The sequence below is a fragment of the Triticum dicoccoides genome, chromosome 6A (assembly GCF_002162155.2).
Source record: "Triticum dicoccoides isolate Atlit2015 ecotype Zavitan chromosome 6A, WEW_v2.0, whole genome shotgun sequence".
In the NCBI taxonomy this organism is placed as follows: domain Eukaryota; kingdom Viridiplantae; phylum Streptophyta; class Magnoliopsida; order Poales; family Poaceae; genus Triticum; species Triticum dicoccoides.
Genome location: NC_041390.1, coordinates 107,545,117 through 107,558,330, shown reverse-complemented (window position 1 = coordinate 107,558,330; position 13,214 = coordinate 107,545,117). Strand labels below are relative to the sequence as shown.

At 43.8% G+C, this 13,214-nt stretch overlaps 2 protein-coding genes across 2 annotated transcripts in view; both read right to left on the bottom strand.

The window, feature by feature from the left end:
* The window catches only part of LOC119315355 (tRNA ligase 1-like), a 7,604-nt gene extending 2,033 nt beyond the window's left edge, over positions 1 to 5,571 (bottom strand). The window contains exons 1-10 of the mRNA XM_037589987.1: positions 5,518 to 5,571; positions 5,253 to 5,434; positions 4,869 to 4,948; positions 4,386 to 4,451; positions 4,048 to 4,282; positions 1,713 to 1,820; positions 750 to 847; positions 589 to 649; positions 277 to 353; positions 4 to 69 (exon numbers count right to left, since the gene is read on the bottom strand). Coding sequence (XP_037445884.1) covers positions 4 to 69; positions 277 to 353; positions 589 to 649; positions 750 to 769 — 224 coding nt within the window. The 5' untranslated portion in view covers positions 770 to 847; positions 1,713 to 1,820; positions 4,048 to 4,282; ... (2 more) ...; positions 5,253 to 5,434; positions 5,518 to 5,571. The remainder of the gene's footprint in view (positions 1 to 3; positions 70 to 276; positions 354 to 588; positions 650 to 749; positions 848 to 1,712; positions 1,821 to 4,047; positions 4,283 to 4,385; positions 4,452 to 4,868; positions 4,949 to 5,252; positions 5,435 to 5,517) is intronic.
* A 65-nt stretch (positions 5,572 to 5,636) lies between these two features.
* Positions 5,637 to 13,214, bottom strand: part of LOC119315354 (tRNA ligase 1-like) — a 12,684-nt gene continuing 5,106 nt past the window's right edge. The window contains exons 3-11 of the mRNA XM_037589986.1: positions 9,611 to 9,710; positions 8,906 to 8,984; positions 8,136 to 8,259; positions 7,408 to 7,514; positions 7,130 to 7,258; positions 6,434 to 6,498; positions 6,165 to 6,329; positions 5,867 to 6,012; positions 5,637 to 5,767 (exon numbers count right to left, since the gene is read on the bottom strand). Of these exons, the coding sequence (XP_037445883.1) occupies positions 5,659 to 5,767; positions 5,867 to 6,012; positions 6,165 to 6,329; positions 6,434 to 6,498; positions 7,130 to 7,258; positions 7,408 to 7,514; positions 8,136 to 8,259; positions 8,906 to 8,984; positions 9,611 to 9,676 (990 nt within the window). The 5' untranslated portion in view covers positions 9,677 to 9,710 and the 3' untranslated portion in view covers positions 5,637 to 5,658. The remainder of the gene's footprint in view (positions 5,768 to 5,866; positions 6,013 to 6,164; positions 6,330 to 6,433; positions 6,499 to 7,129; positions 7,259 to 7,407; positions 7,515 to 8,135; positions 8,260 to 8,905; positions 8,985 to 9,610; positions 9,711 to 13,214) is intronic.

Here is a 13,214-nt window from a genome sequence, read left to right as displayed (position 1 = left end):
TACCTTCCATGAATGAATAAGCTAAGCACCTCATCTAAGATAGTTTTAACATCACCAGGCAATGGAGATCTGGAACAAAAGCCAAGTAAGAGTTCAGTAGATACATGTTTTTTACCAACAAATTTTTCCACAACGCGATCTCATCAAAACATAACCAGCATTCCATAATGCCACGTCCAGATGTCCCTTTATACGTAGTCATAACATGTTAGACTATTTAAAATATATACAGCAGTCACTATCTACAAGCTTGTGTAAAGCGTAAATATTGTGTACATCATGATTGACCCGTTGGAGCACACGAAACATGAAAACAGCAAGAGCTTCCAAAGAAAATGGATTTGTATCGGTGCCTGCAGTTTGAAGAAAAATTACAAAGCAACTCAGTGATCCTATCCAAGAATATAAGCACTTCATAAATACAGATAGACAGTGAAGATGGGAATAACATTCTAGAATCTAAATAATCTCCAAGCAAGGGGTTTTGTATTGACTTAGTAAATAATCTCCAAATAATTGCTTTCCTCTTGAGTTCTTCATAAAGTGGCAAAAGAAAAATAGAGCAAAATATAATGAAGCATACGTTACCTTCAGAATCAGGAATAACAGGAGCAGCAGCTGCTTTTGTGGTCCGGCATATATCCTCAATCTAGAATAAATAGACCATCAGTTCCGTTCTTTCTAAACTGTAGCATGTGAAAGAAATAACATTGATAGGTATACTCTATCTAATTTGAAAGTAATCTTGCCTGCCGCCACACTTTCTCATTTCGTGCGTTTTTATCGGCGAGGGTTATTCTAAATGGTTCCTCTTTTCGCTTATCAGCAACCTTATGCCAGTATCTTCCTGCAAGGGCAAACAGTTTATAAAAAGGTCAAAACAGCCTCACTCTAGAAGAGTAACTCTATACAATTAATCAGTTTGGCTGAAATATAGCACCTAAAATAGCAAACAAAATTGAATAACAGGCATACAGGTATATATTTATGCAGTACTCTACCAAAGTACCAATAGAACTGATGCTATAAATATATACTGCTAAAAGTACTATAAAATCATATTCCCTTAGTTTTCAAGAAACTGCATCTACAGCAGGATATCGACTATAATTTATCAGTACAGCAGCCTCCTATTGAGTAGAAATGTGGTCCTATTTTGTCCCTGCAAACTTCGGATCCATTTTTAGCAGGAAGAAACCCCTACCTCACCTGTTACATAGCCTAATGGTCCAGTGTCTCTAACATGTGAGTGAGTGAGTGAAAGCTTGTTTGTCCCCGTAATTATAAAAAATGTGTTCTGTTGTCCACTAATGATGACTTCCAAATTAGGTTCTTGCAACCAAATCAGAGTACCAAAAATAACCTATGCGCTTACGGATAATATTCATAATACATAATTACCAAATTTAGAAAGCACACTAGCGACAGAAAGTCTTTTGTCACTAGCGCAATTCTCGAAAATAAGCTACATCAGGAAAAGCAAATTTTGCCAGTTCTTATTGTTGAACAAGGAATATCAAACATTCAAAGTTGGGAAGTATTGCTACATGCTGCCAGAATAATCAAATTTGTATTCATCATTCTCATAAGCACATGTAAATTTGTATTCTATTTGCATCAGAAAATCTAAGAACAAGTGGACCGCCTCCACCGAACCCATGTTTTGGTCCTATGAACATAGCAACCAAAGAATACTGCCAAATGTTCCGTACCTCCAATAAGATCTCCTGTCAAACAATGAAGAGGGCGATTATCACCAAGGCCACCAGGCATTTCCAATATTTCCTTACATAGAGCAGACTTTGCACAACCAGGTATACCTGAAAGAAGAATAAACATGACGGTGAGCAAAACAATATAATGAGGACCAAGAGAACATAATGGCAATCAGAAAATCATAATACTGACAAAGGATATTTACTAGCTAGACAATTGCGGTATATTGACAATGATCTTAGAACCTGATCTGTCTGGTATACGCTTAGGCTCACAGGGTTTACAGGTTCAAGTCAAGCAACCCAAGGTGCCAGTTGGTCTGAGGCTTACAGTTAATATTGCTTAAGCAACCATCCGTTGAGAAGCTGCTTGCATGACTTAATTCTCTAGTTTATCATTGTCAGACCCGAGTGGTGCTGACAGACAAGATCTTCAGAATTGCAGCTCAACTAGCAGTTTTATTAGCAAATTCAGAGGAATGCTTCGAGTTCTTGCAAGAGCTACAATGGGTACAAAGCCGGCCAGGAACACTGGCGGCGGAAAGGGGGAAACCCTAGAAATGGTTCGATGGTCTCCTCCGACCAGGAGAGTGGGCTTTATAGCCTTACAAATTGGTAAGAAAGTGAAAATGAAAAGTAAAAGAGTATTGATCTCTTTGGAGCCTTGTCGGAAAAGGAACAGCGACGCGCATGAGCTTGTGCACAGTCCGATCGTGAATCAATGGCATCGGCTTCAACTTAACACATCGAAGCGGTACGGATGAAGGCGGGCCGTTGGATCACGAGTAGAGGGCCACCCTTGCTTCGCACGCGATCTTCCTCATTCAAACTTAACTGAAAGTGTCTGTTTGGCAGGGCAATTCTTCAGAGATGCAACTGGGTCCTGACAATCAGGTTTATAAGCTGTAAGCTTGATAAGCTAATGTTTGAGAATTGAGAGAAGGCCAAGATACACTTAATAGGTTCACAAATATTATGAATGCTCACGCAGGGTAAGAAAAATCCAGAACCAACAAATTTAGGACATATAATTAATTAAGCCTAAAGTTACCTGAAAATGATGGTCTCTAGACCTATGTTGGTAAAAATGAGATCCATGGGCACGAGCACCCAGGATATTTTTGTTTAAGGGAGAGCCCACCCGGGTGAGATACCAAAAATTCTCTCCCAATATGATTCGAACCCTGGTCCGGCAGGGATGTGCCGTTGCGACCCTACCGCGGGACTACTTCCCTTTAGAAACTCATCTGCAAGACTGGGGGGTGCCAAAGTAAGTCAAGTTCTTCATATGGCTTGCCAGTCTTGATGGATGCTGGACTGACCAGCGTGGACAGAATCGAAGGTAGCGACATGCGCCTGTTTGCTTCCTCTGCTTGGAAACTACGCCCCACCTACTGGTTGACTGTCCCAAGGTGCAGCAGACCTGGTTTGAGGTCCTATCCAGGGTGCGAGCAACCTGCCGCCCTTAGGCACCTGGTGAAGACTTCTTCGCTTACTCTACCAATCATTGGTGGCTTTATGCCCGCAGCTACTTCTAAGCCTCTGAGGAAGGGCCTGGCATCCATTGTGATCATCCCTTGATGATGCGGAATCACAGGAACGGCTGCACCTTTAACTGTGAGCAGCCAAGCCTCAACCGCCTACTTGAGCAAATCAAGGATGAAGCTATTGCGTGGGGTCACGCAGGAGCTACAGAGTGTCTCCCCTGTACTTGGGCTGTCCACTAGCTTGGTGTTGCGTCGTAACCATCATTTTTAGGCTTCAAAATATTTCTTTCTATTTATTCAACCCATCGAGAAGCAATCTTTGCGTTTTTCAAGAAAAAAATATAGCTTAAGTGTGGACTGTCCACTAGCTTGGTGTGGCACCTCAGTTTCTGGCTGAACGTCAGATTCGACGCCCACCAAAAAAGTGTTAGACAAGTTATCTTCTTTTATTTTCAGGGTTTTTTTCTGCGAGACCTGGATTAATTTAGGCATCAAATAGGTGCATTAAACAATGGCCACCTAGACCCTACTTGCAAGTTCTGAGCTCATGATCAACATTCTATCTGTACAATGATCTATAGCTATTGGGAAAATCCAAATGAATCGAATGGTCTATCATCTGAAGCAGTATAATCTTCCCCCAACCTCACACAAACAGCAAAAAATACAGCATAGTTAGGTCGATAGTTTAGACACTGCCGGGCAAGGGCGGTACAAATGATTATCAAGTTCTTTAATCTTGAGAATATTAAAAACCAGTTATTCCAATGATTTGAAACAACTCAAGATGAAGAATGCTTATGAAACATAAACCTTAGAATCTGTTAAAAGAAAATAGGATTTACCAGGAAAGAAGACAACGAGGCCCTCAGTTTTGGAAACAACGTCGAGGGACGTTGTAGGACTACAAGGTGCTGTCCCACGTTCTGGCTGAAGATCATCCTCTCCATCTCTCAAATTTTCTGCTTCGCCCCTACCAGATCCTGGTCAGCATATTGTTCAAGGAAAGGCTCTGCCTCATCAAGATACGCTGAGGACGAGAGTGGCTTATTGCCACACTTTAATGTAATGTGGACAGCCCTGTTTTAGCAAACCAAATAAAAAATAAAATTAACATCTGTAGTTTGGCAACACAACACTTAAAACAATTCCTCCTATGAAGAGAAAGAAGTTAGTAATATACCATTGATCCAACAGTTTGCAAAGCTCTTTCTGTTTACGTGCTGATGTTCCCCAATTCCCCATGTGCCTATTAACACATTCAGGACCACTGATATCAGAGGTAACACTGTTTGTATTTAATACAACAGCACCAACCAAAACTTAATGTAGTCACAATCGACAACTAAGCTCAAATATTTCACATGGCTGAAACCTTCAAGCATCAAATCATCATTTGATGAAGACAAATTCTTGAATAGCATAGAAGGGGACCCCAACATGGTAGCGGCCTCGCTTACAGGTATTAACATTTCCTACTAATATGCATATCAACTAAGTAGATGTCCAAAGGATGCATTAGCTATGTTTCTGGCGTTACAACAATTATGGGCAGAATAAAACTAAATCAAGACTAGTAACTACAATGCTCATCTGTTTCAGCCAACCGCAGAAGGAACTGTGGAAAGGTGAGAACGAAAATTTGAGATTTGAATGCATGACATACTTCAGGTAATAAACTCGATATTTAGATGGGCCATCATTGAAAAGGGTGGAGAGGCCATCCCGAATTAAAAAGGTCCTGATCTGTCAGGTAGCCATGTAAGAGAATTGTTAGAAGATACAGATACATATCCACCAGTTCAAACTTTTGTGATTGCAGTCCTCTCCAGCGTGCAAGAATAAAAAAGCTTCTAAAGAAAAGAAGTCCACATAGATATGCCAAGCATATAAGCATTATAATGACAGTGTCATACTTATTTTACATGTGCATCGGATGTTAAAATGAAAGCAAGCAATCCAGAGTAAACAGCATTGTACTCATACATCAAGAAGTGACCAACGAACACCTAAGCTCTAAAAGAAGCTGCAAACAATGACAATGAAGTACCTTATATTTCAGGAATTTTAGTTTGAGCATCAAACTTGAATCCTCACCAGCCAGACCATCCTGAGCTGACGAACTTGAATCCACGGCACCATCAATAATTTCCAGTGAAGTGTTACTGTCTTCGGAAAGTTCAGCGCCCTTCTTATTGTTCGCCTTGCACAGGTTTATATGAATGAAGAAACCTAACCATGAAACATTACGTCCGTCAAAAGTCACGCTGACTTATTTTATTGAAAAGAATTTTGAGTCACATCGTCCATCTTACCCCTGAGGAGTCCGTTAAGAGAGACCTGAAAGATTGGAGTATCACCAAAGAGCTAGCTATGGACAGGGGTGCGTGGAAACTTGCTATCCATGTGCCAGAGCCATGAGTTGGTTGCGAGATCTTATGGGTTTCACCTCTAGCCTACCCCAACTTGTTTGGGACTAAAGGCTTTGTTGTTGTTGTTGTTGTTGTTGTTGTTGTTGTATCGTCCATCTTACCCCTGTACAGTGGCCATAACCCTTGATTTTTCCTAAAAATATACATGACCGATTAAATCTAATAGCAAATAATAAATCAAAAAAGGTACTGCTATGAATTAAGCTATGCGAGATTGACTTTACAATCGTACCTCATCTCTTGCTGATAATGTTTACAAATAGAATCATTGCGCACATGGATAACCATCTTGTATGAAAGAGAATCAACATTTTGGTAATTCAAGTAACATTTGAACGCTGCAGGGAAATGTCTCTGCTTCATCAAACGAAACATCTCCTGTAACAGTGCAGAAGAAATAAATTATCATGTTCTAGTTATTGGAAGCTGGCATTTGCAGTTATAAAACATCTGCCATGTAAGTATGCCTGTTATCTACAGCAATTGTAAAAAGACTTATTCTTGGAATAGAACAAATAGAAACTACTAACCTGCAATTTCTTAGTTGCATAGTCTGTAGGATGTGCTTCCAAAAAGTAAGTGACAAGTGATTTATCAGTGTTTCGAGACTGAGCATCAAGACTACTGTTTCCAAACCAATCAGAGTGGTCTGGACACATTGAAGATCTGACATTTTCAAGAACTGCTTTAATTTTCTGTTCATGTAAAAGTAATAAGAAGTTACAGCACCATAGAACCAATACAAAACTAATAAAAATCATGAAAAGGGTGAATACCACTTGACAACATTAAACGATACCTGCTTTTCATCTGACCTATTAGCGGCACATATTTCACGTAAACTTGGTCCTAAATCAGATTCAACTGCATAGGAAAGTTACTTTGTACATCAACGACAAAAACTAATGTATTTACAGCTACACAACTCAACTGCATTGAGAATTATTTACTACTCCCTTTGTCCCAAAATTTAAGGCGCCTAAAAATTAGTCAAAAGTCAAATCTTACTAACTTTGACCAGATATTTAGGAAAAAATATTTAAATCTATAATATTGAATGGACACATTAAGGAAATATACTTTATGGTGAACCTATTGACATTAAAAAAATATACTCCCGAGCGGAGGGGAGCAGCAGCCTACTGCGTGGGGCGAGCTACTGGGGGAACCCCCTGCCGCTAATGGGGCGAGCTGCTGGACGGAGGATGGAGTCACGGGAGGAAGAAGGACAGCGAAACGATCGATCGATCCGATCGTGTTTTGAATCTGAGGGGATTTTCGAAAGTTTTGAATAGCAGAGCTTTTTTTTTGTAAAAGGACATATGTGAATGGGCCACGACAACAAACTGGGGCCAGAGGGAGTAGCTCTAATTGAACAGGAAACTTATTATTGAGATGAAAACTTATTTGAGATCGTTTGCAAACAAAGAGAAACTCTCTTGTATGGCTCATCTATTTCACTCAAATAACAAGGGGATGTCATTTACTAGCTTACCTCCATGTAATGGAGCCTGTGAGAGGCTTCTCAAGACTTCTTTCATTTGATCTGAACTTTGATGAGTAACAATACGGGCAACCAGACCTTCAAGTATCTCACCCTGTACCTTTAAATGATCCTTGGACCCTAAACGAAGAGAGACATGAAAAGATATTATAACAGCAGTGAGAGTGTAAGACAACTAATGGAAAATTACCGTGGGGGTCTCCCCTACGGTTTGCTGGTAAAAAGAAAAGATACTGTAAGACAACAATTATTACTCAAGATAGACTTACCTGGTACAGATATATCAGCTATTTTGTCAAGGGCTTCGCAAACCAGTGTGGCAGTCCCCACTTCACACAATGCATCATAGGCAACGAAAAAAGAAGTAGCAGATTTCCTTGCAAAGATGTAAACAGAAAGAAGAAGAATATTAAGACAAGAACCAGCAGTGCACAGATGCGCACTTTTGAGGGTACCGAAACAATGGCTCCAGCAGATGAATGACATGATTGCATAGACACTAAAAATATAGCAGTTGAACAATGTCTATCAGTATGTACAGTGTAAAATAACTTAGCTACAATAGTCTATACCCCAAAAAGATGCATGCCAATGTAAAGAGTAGTTGACGGTACATGGGAGAAGAAGTTCAATAAATTTAATAGCATTGGCATAGATGAGCGTATGATTCGTGTCGAAGCAACAATCCATTGTAATAATAAACTAAAAAACTGACAAGACAGGAAACATTGAACTTGAGTTACGGAAACACCGAAAGATTTCAAACATGAGAAGAAAAGTCGAAATTGGCATTTGTATCATCAGAAGGTGTTCCGTAAAATGCTCATACACAAGAATTATAATTAAATAATTTAGTCTGGATTAATGGAAACGGACACTTTTACTCTCATGATGCATCTCGTATCAAACAGCTTCATAATGGAAACTTATATCAAGCAAGGCAGTCAAATACTTTAGCAAAGGAATTTTCTTAACATAGAGTTGTCACATGGGCCACCTTGTGGAAAATAGCCAGACATTATTTGTCGATAGGCGCCATTTTCGACAAAAGGCAATCACGTCTGGAGTAGAATAGAACTTTGGTTTGCCATGACCCAACTCTGTTACAGCTGTAACCACGGCTGCATAAAGATATAAATATGCATCAAAAGAGATGTTAAAGAAATACTGCCAAGAATGGTAAAAATTCATGGACTGAAAAATGGTGCCATAATTATATGGGTAAAGAAACCTCTCCAAAACAGAAGCAAGAAAAATACCAGGATAATGATGTAGGCTGAATAACATGAGCAGAAAAAGGATTGTGCTGCTTCTTTTGTTCAGTCTTTATAACACCCCAAATAGAACCATGCTACTAAGTGAATGCAAAGAGTGAAATTTCAAGTATATCAATAGAAGCTTCTTACAGTTGTTAGTTTCCTGAATCATAAAAATGTTTCTACTCCAATGATTTTAGTTTATAAGTTATATCAGCAGTTGTGGCAATCTTATCACAAAATGATAATTTTATCTGTGTAAATGAAACCCGATTTTACCCCCAATAATATTTGACCCTTTTACTATTCTTATAAACAACACTCATCCACTATCAAGTACAGAAACAGTTATGCATACATTTGAAGTTATAACTAGAAAACACTACTCCAGTAATGAATACCAATGAATAAAGCATATGGAGAGCACAATTTACATGAATCAGGGGAACTGACAATTTACACGAATCCAGGGAATTTAGATGAATCAGGGGAGGGGGAGGAGGGAGAGTACCATAATCATCCTTTGGCCTTTGCCCATGGTCTCCTAATTCAGCCGTTACAAGCTCCATTGAAATGTTTATCCGGTTTTTCTGGAAGCATATAACATGGGTAAAATCAGGAATCTTAAGAAAACTGCTGAGAAGTAGAAATGCGAACGATGAAAATCCCTAAGAATAAACTGAACATTCTTGATGAGTGTCTAATTCCAATAAACTATGTATCAAAGGAAGATTAAACAGCACACCTACAATGGTGATTCCTAATGTGTTTGTTACCTAATACTCCCACCTTTTCATTTTCTAAAAGGCATCTGGGTTAAGCACAGGGATTAAGGTGGCTATGATACCAAGAGAGCGATAGAGAGAAATGACCATGGTACCCATGATTTAACGGCTTGGGAATAAGAGAAATTACTTGGTGTGTGTGTATTTATCATAAATATAAACTATTTTAGTACATTAATTACTCATATGAGATCTTAAGCTACTTAGTTCGAGGCTCTGCCAAATTAAGAACTATACTGAATGAAATAGAAGCAGTGAAATATAAAATGGAAAATAATATTCTCTTTAGGTGAAGGTTCTGCATCATTACTATATGTTTATATCGACTATCAAATACCAAAAGATCCCGATACAAGAAACACAAAAATATGAAAATACGGAAGTCCAAAGGCATGTATCTCTTGAGGAAAGTTGCCCTGGGCATGGAATACCTGGAGATAATCATTAAATTCTGCTTGTATTTGAGGAGCTTCCTTTCCCCAAGCTTCATGAAACATACGGTCCAGGACAAAAACGCCCACAGCAGTGTAGCTATAAGCAGGAATTACACTTCAGTTAAATAACTCAACAAACATCAAGACAAACTAGCAGAACCTACATATTTCCAAAGCTATTCTTGGAATATGCTCCATGGTGACCAGCATACATGAATAGAGATCCTGAATGCTTCAGCGTAACCTGAACAAAAGCTTATCTTTGTAGGGTAAACACGTTTTAACCATCATTATAGTCCGGCGGATTGTCTATGGTCCGGTGGATCACCGCCGTTCCCCGACCTTCCTTGCGGAGCTCCACCAAAAGATCTCCGCCTCCCTCCTCCCAGTAGTTGTGGGCGGAGATTTTAACCTCATTCATTCTCCGGACGAGAAGAATAATGATAGGATTAACCTCCCCCGGATGCAGTTGTTCAACGACTGGATCGCGGAGCTCGGCCTCCGGGAGATCGAGCGGACGGGGGCGCGATTCACCTGGACTAACCGCCAGGCCGACCCGACGCGATCCGTCTTGGATCGTGTCCTAGTTTCCCCGGAGTGGGAATTGAGGTGCCCCCTGACCTCGCTCCAGGCGATTACCCGGATTCGGTCTGACCACGTCCCTCTCCTCCTATCCTCTGCGGACGAGCGCCCCCCCCCTCCCGCCGCGGTTTAGGTTTGAGTCCTTTTGGCTCAACCAGGCCGGCTTTCGGGATGCGGTCTCTGCTCGTTGGACTCTTGCTCGCGCCTCTCCCCATTGCTCCATGTCCGCCGTTGACTCGTGGCACTTCTGCGCCAAGCTTGCCCGCCAATTCATGAAGGGCTGGGGCGCTAATCTTGGCCGTGACCTCCGCGAGCGTAAAAGATCTCTCATGTTGGCTATTCAGGCTCTGGACGCCCGGGCCGACTCCTCCGGGCTCTCCCCAGATGAGTGGATGCTGAGATATGATCTTGAGGATCAACTCTCCTCCATCTACACAGATGAGGAGGCATACTGGAGGTTGCGTGGTACCCAAAGATGGGTGCTCCGCGGCGATGCGAACACTGCATATTTCCAGGCGGTTGCGAATGGCTGACGCCGGAGAAATTCCATCCACTGCTTGTGGGAGGATGACGCCCCCCTTGTCCGCCCCGCGGCCATTCGGGCTCATGTAGACGGCTTCTACAAAGCCCTCTTTACCCCCACCCCTCGGGGTGGGGCTAGTCTCGCCCCCGACACTTGGACGGGGGTGGAGTTGGTTTCCGATGAGGCCAACGCGGCCCTTGTTGCCCCCTTCGCCGAAGAAGAGGTACTCGCGGCCATTAAAGGAATGAACCCCTCCTCGGCCCCGGGTCCGAATGGCTTGCCCGTTACGTTCTTTAAAACGTTCTGGCAGACAGTCAAACCTGAGGTCATGGCCCTCTTCGAGGAGTTCTATTCGGGCTCTATGGACCTTGGTCGCCTCAATTATGGGATCATTACCCTCATCCCAAAGGTTCCGGGCGCCTCTGATATTCGCCAGTTCCGTCCCATCACCGTGATTAACGTGATATTCCGGATCCTGGCCAAAGGGTACGCCAATAGGGTGACCCTGCTTGCTAACTCGATCACTCACCCGAACCAATCGGCCTTCATCCAAGGCCGGTTTATTTTAGATGGCGTGTTGGTCTTCCATGAAGTCCTTCACGAAGTTCGGGTGAAACAACATCGCGTTGTCTTCCTGAAGCTGGACTTTCATAAAGCTTATGATACTGTGCACTGGCCTTTCCTTCGGGAAGTGCTGCTGCGTAAGGGCTTTGACGACCACTAGGTGACTCGCGTGATGCAATTAGTCTCCTGTGGGCGGACCGCGGTGAACATCAACGGCGAGATTGGGCCATACTTCCCCACTCTCTGTGGGGTGCGTCAGGGGGACCCGTTCTCGCCGTTCCTGTTCAACATGGTGGTCGATGCTCTGGCTGCCATCCTGGACAAAGCCAAGGGTGCCGGTCATATTCACGGCATTGTCCCCCACCTAGTCGGAGGGGGAGGGGTCTCCCTCCTTCAATACGCGGATGACACCATAATAATGGTTGAAGGTTCTACTCAGGACGTGGCTAACCTGAAGTTCCTCCCCCTGTGCTTCCAGCAGATGTCGGGCCTAACGATCAACTTCGATAAGAGCGAAGTGATGGTTCTTGGTTACCCTCCGGTGGAAGCTCAGGCTATCGCTGACCGACTTAACTGTCGGCTGGGTTCTTTCCCCACGACCTACCTGGGGATCCCCATTAGTGATTCGCGCCTCACCGTGGCGGACCTCCGCCCCACGGTGACCCGTATGCAACATCGCGTCGAGCCTTGGAAAGGGCGCTGGCTATCGAAGGTTGCGTGTGTGATTCTCATCAACTCCTCTCTCGCCAGCCTTCTTTGGTACCTCATGAGCTTTTATAGCCTCCATGAACGCTGCACACGGAAATTGCCAAGTACCAATCCAGGTTCTACTGGGCTGGCGAGGATGACAGACAGAAGTACCATATGGTCAGTTGGCCGGACATATGTAAACCCAAGGACCAGGGGGGTCTGGGGATTTTGTCCTCCCGACGCATGAACATCGCCCTCCTGACCCGGTGGCTATGGCGTATTGCTAATGGTGACGGAGGGCTTTGGCTCACCATCATCCGGAACAAGTACCTCCATGGACAGCCTCTGGCTTTCTGTCAGCGTTCGGGCGGATCCCAGTTTTGGCAGGCCGTCATTCAGCTGCTCCATGTGCTTCGCATTGGCACGTCCATCTCGGTTGGGTCTGGGTCCGCGACCCTGTTCTAGTTTGATCGGTGGATCGGCGACACCCCTCTGGCCGCCCGCTTTCCCGAGCTCTTCGCCATTGTTGTTGACCCGCGGGTCTCTGTTGAGACGGCCCTTATTGACTTAGGGCGCCTCGCGTTTCGCCGCCCTTTTGGCCCGCCCGAAGTGGCCGCCTGGGATGCCCTCCTCGAGGACATCGCCCTTCTCCCGATTAACGTCACCGACACCCCGGACGCCATCTCTTGGCGCCTAGAATCTTCCGGACGCTTCTCTACTAAGTCCCTATACGCGGCCATCGCGCCTTCGCCCGCCCCCGAGCCCTTCAGTTTGATCTGGGATATCCGCCTGCCACTGAAGATTAGGATCTTCCTTTGGCAATGGATCCGTGGACGCCTCCCCTCCGGAGTCGAAGTCCTCAAGCGTAACGGACCTGGAGATGGGCTTTGCCCCCTGTGCGGCACGGTGGAGGACGCTAACCACATCTTCTTCGCGTGCTCCACGGCCCAGTTTCCGTGAGACGGTTGGTGAACAGTGGTGCAATTCCAATTTCCCCGACCTTCTCGCAGAGATCCATGCCTCCCCCCCCCTCGCTACCGACATATCCGTTGGCTCTGCGTAGGGGTCCTCGCCTGGACGCTGTGGACTGTCCGCAATAAGCTTGTCATCCAAAAGGTTGCTCTCAGACGTGCTACTGACGCCATTTTTAAAATGTGTGGGTACCTGCAGCTTTGGCGGCCGCTTAGCCGCCCTCAGGATCGGGACGTCATCAACACCCTCCTCACCGACCTTCGATCGCTC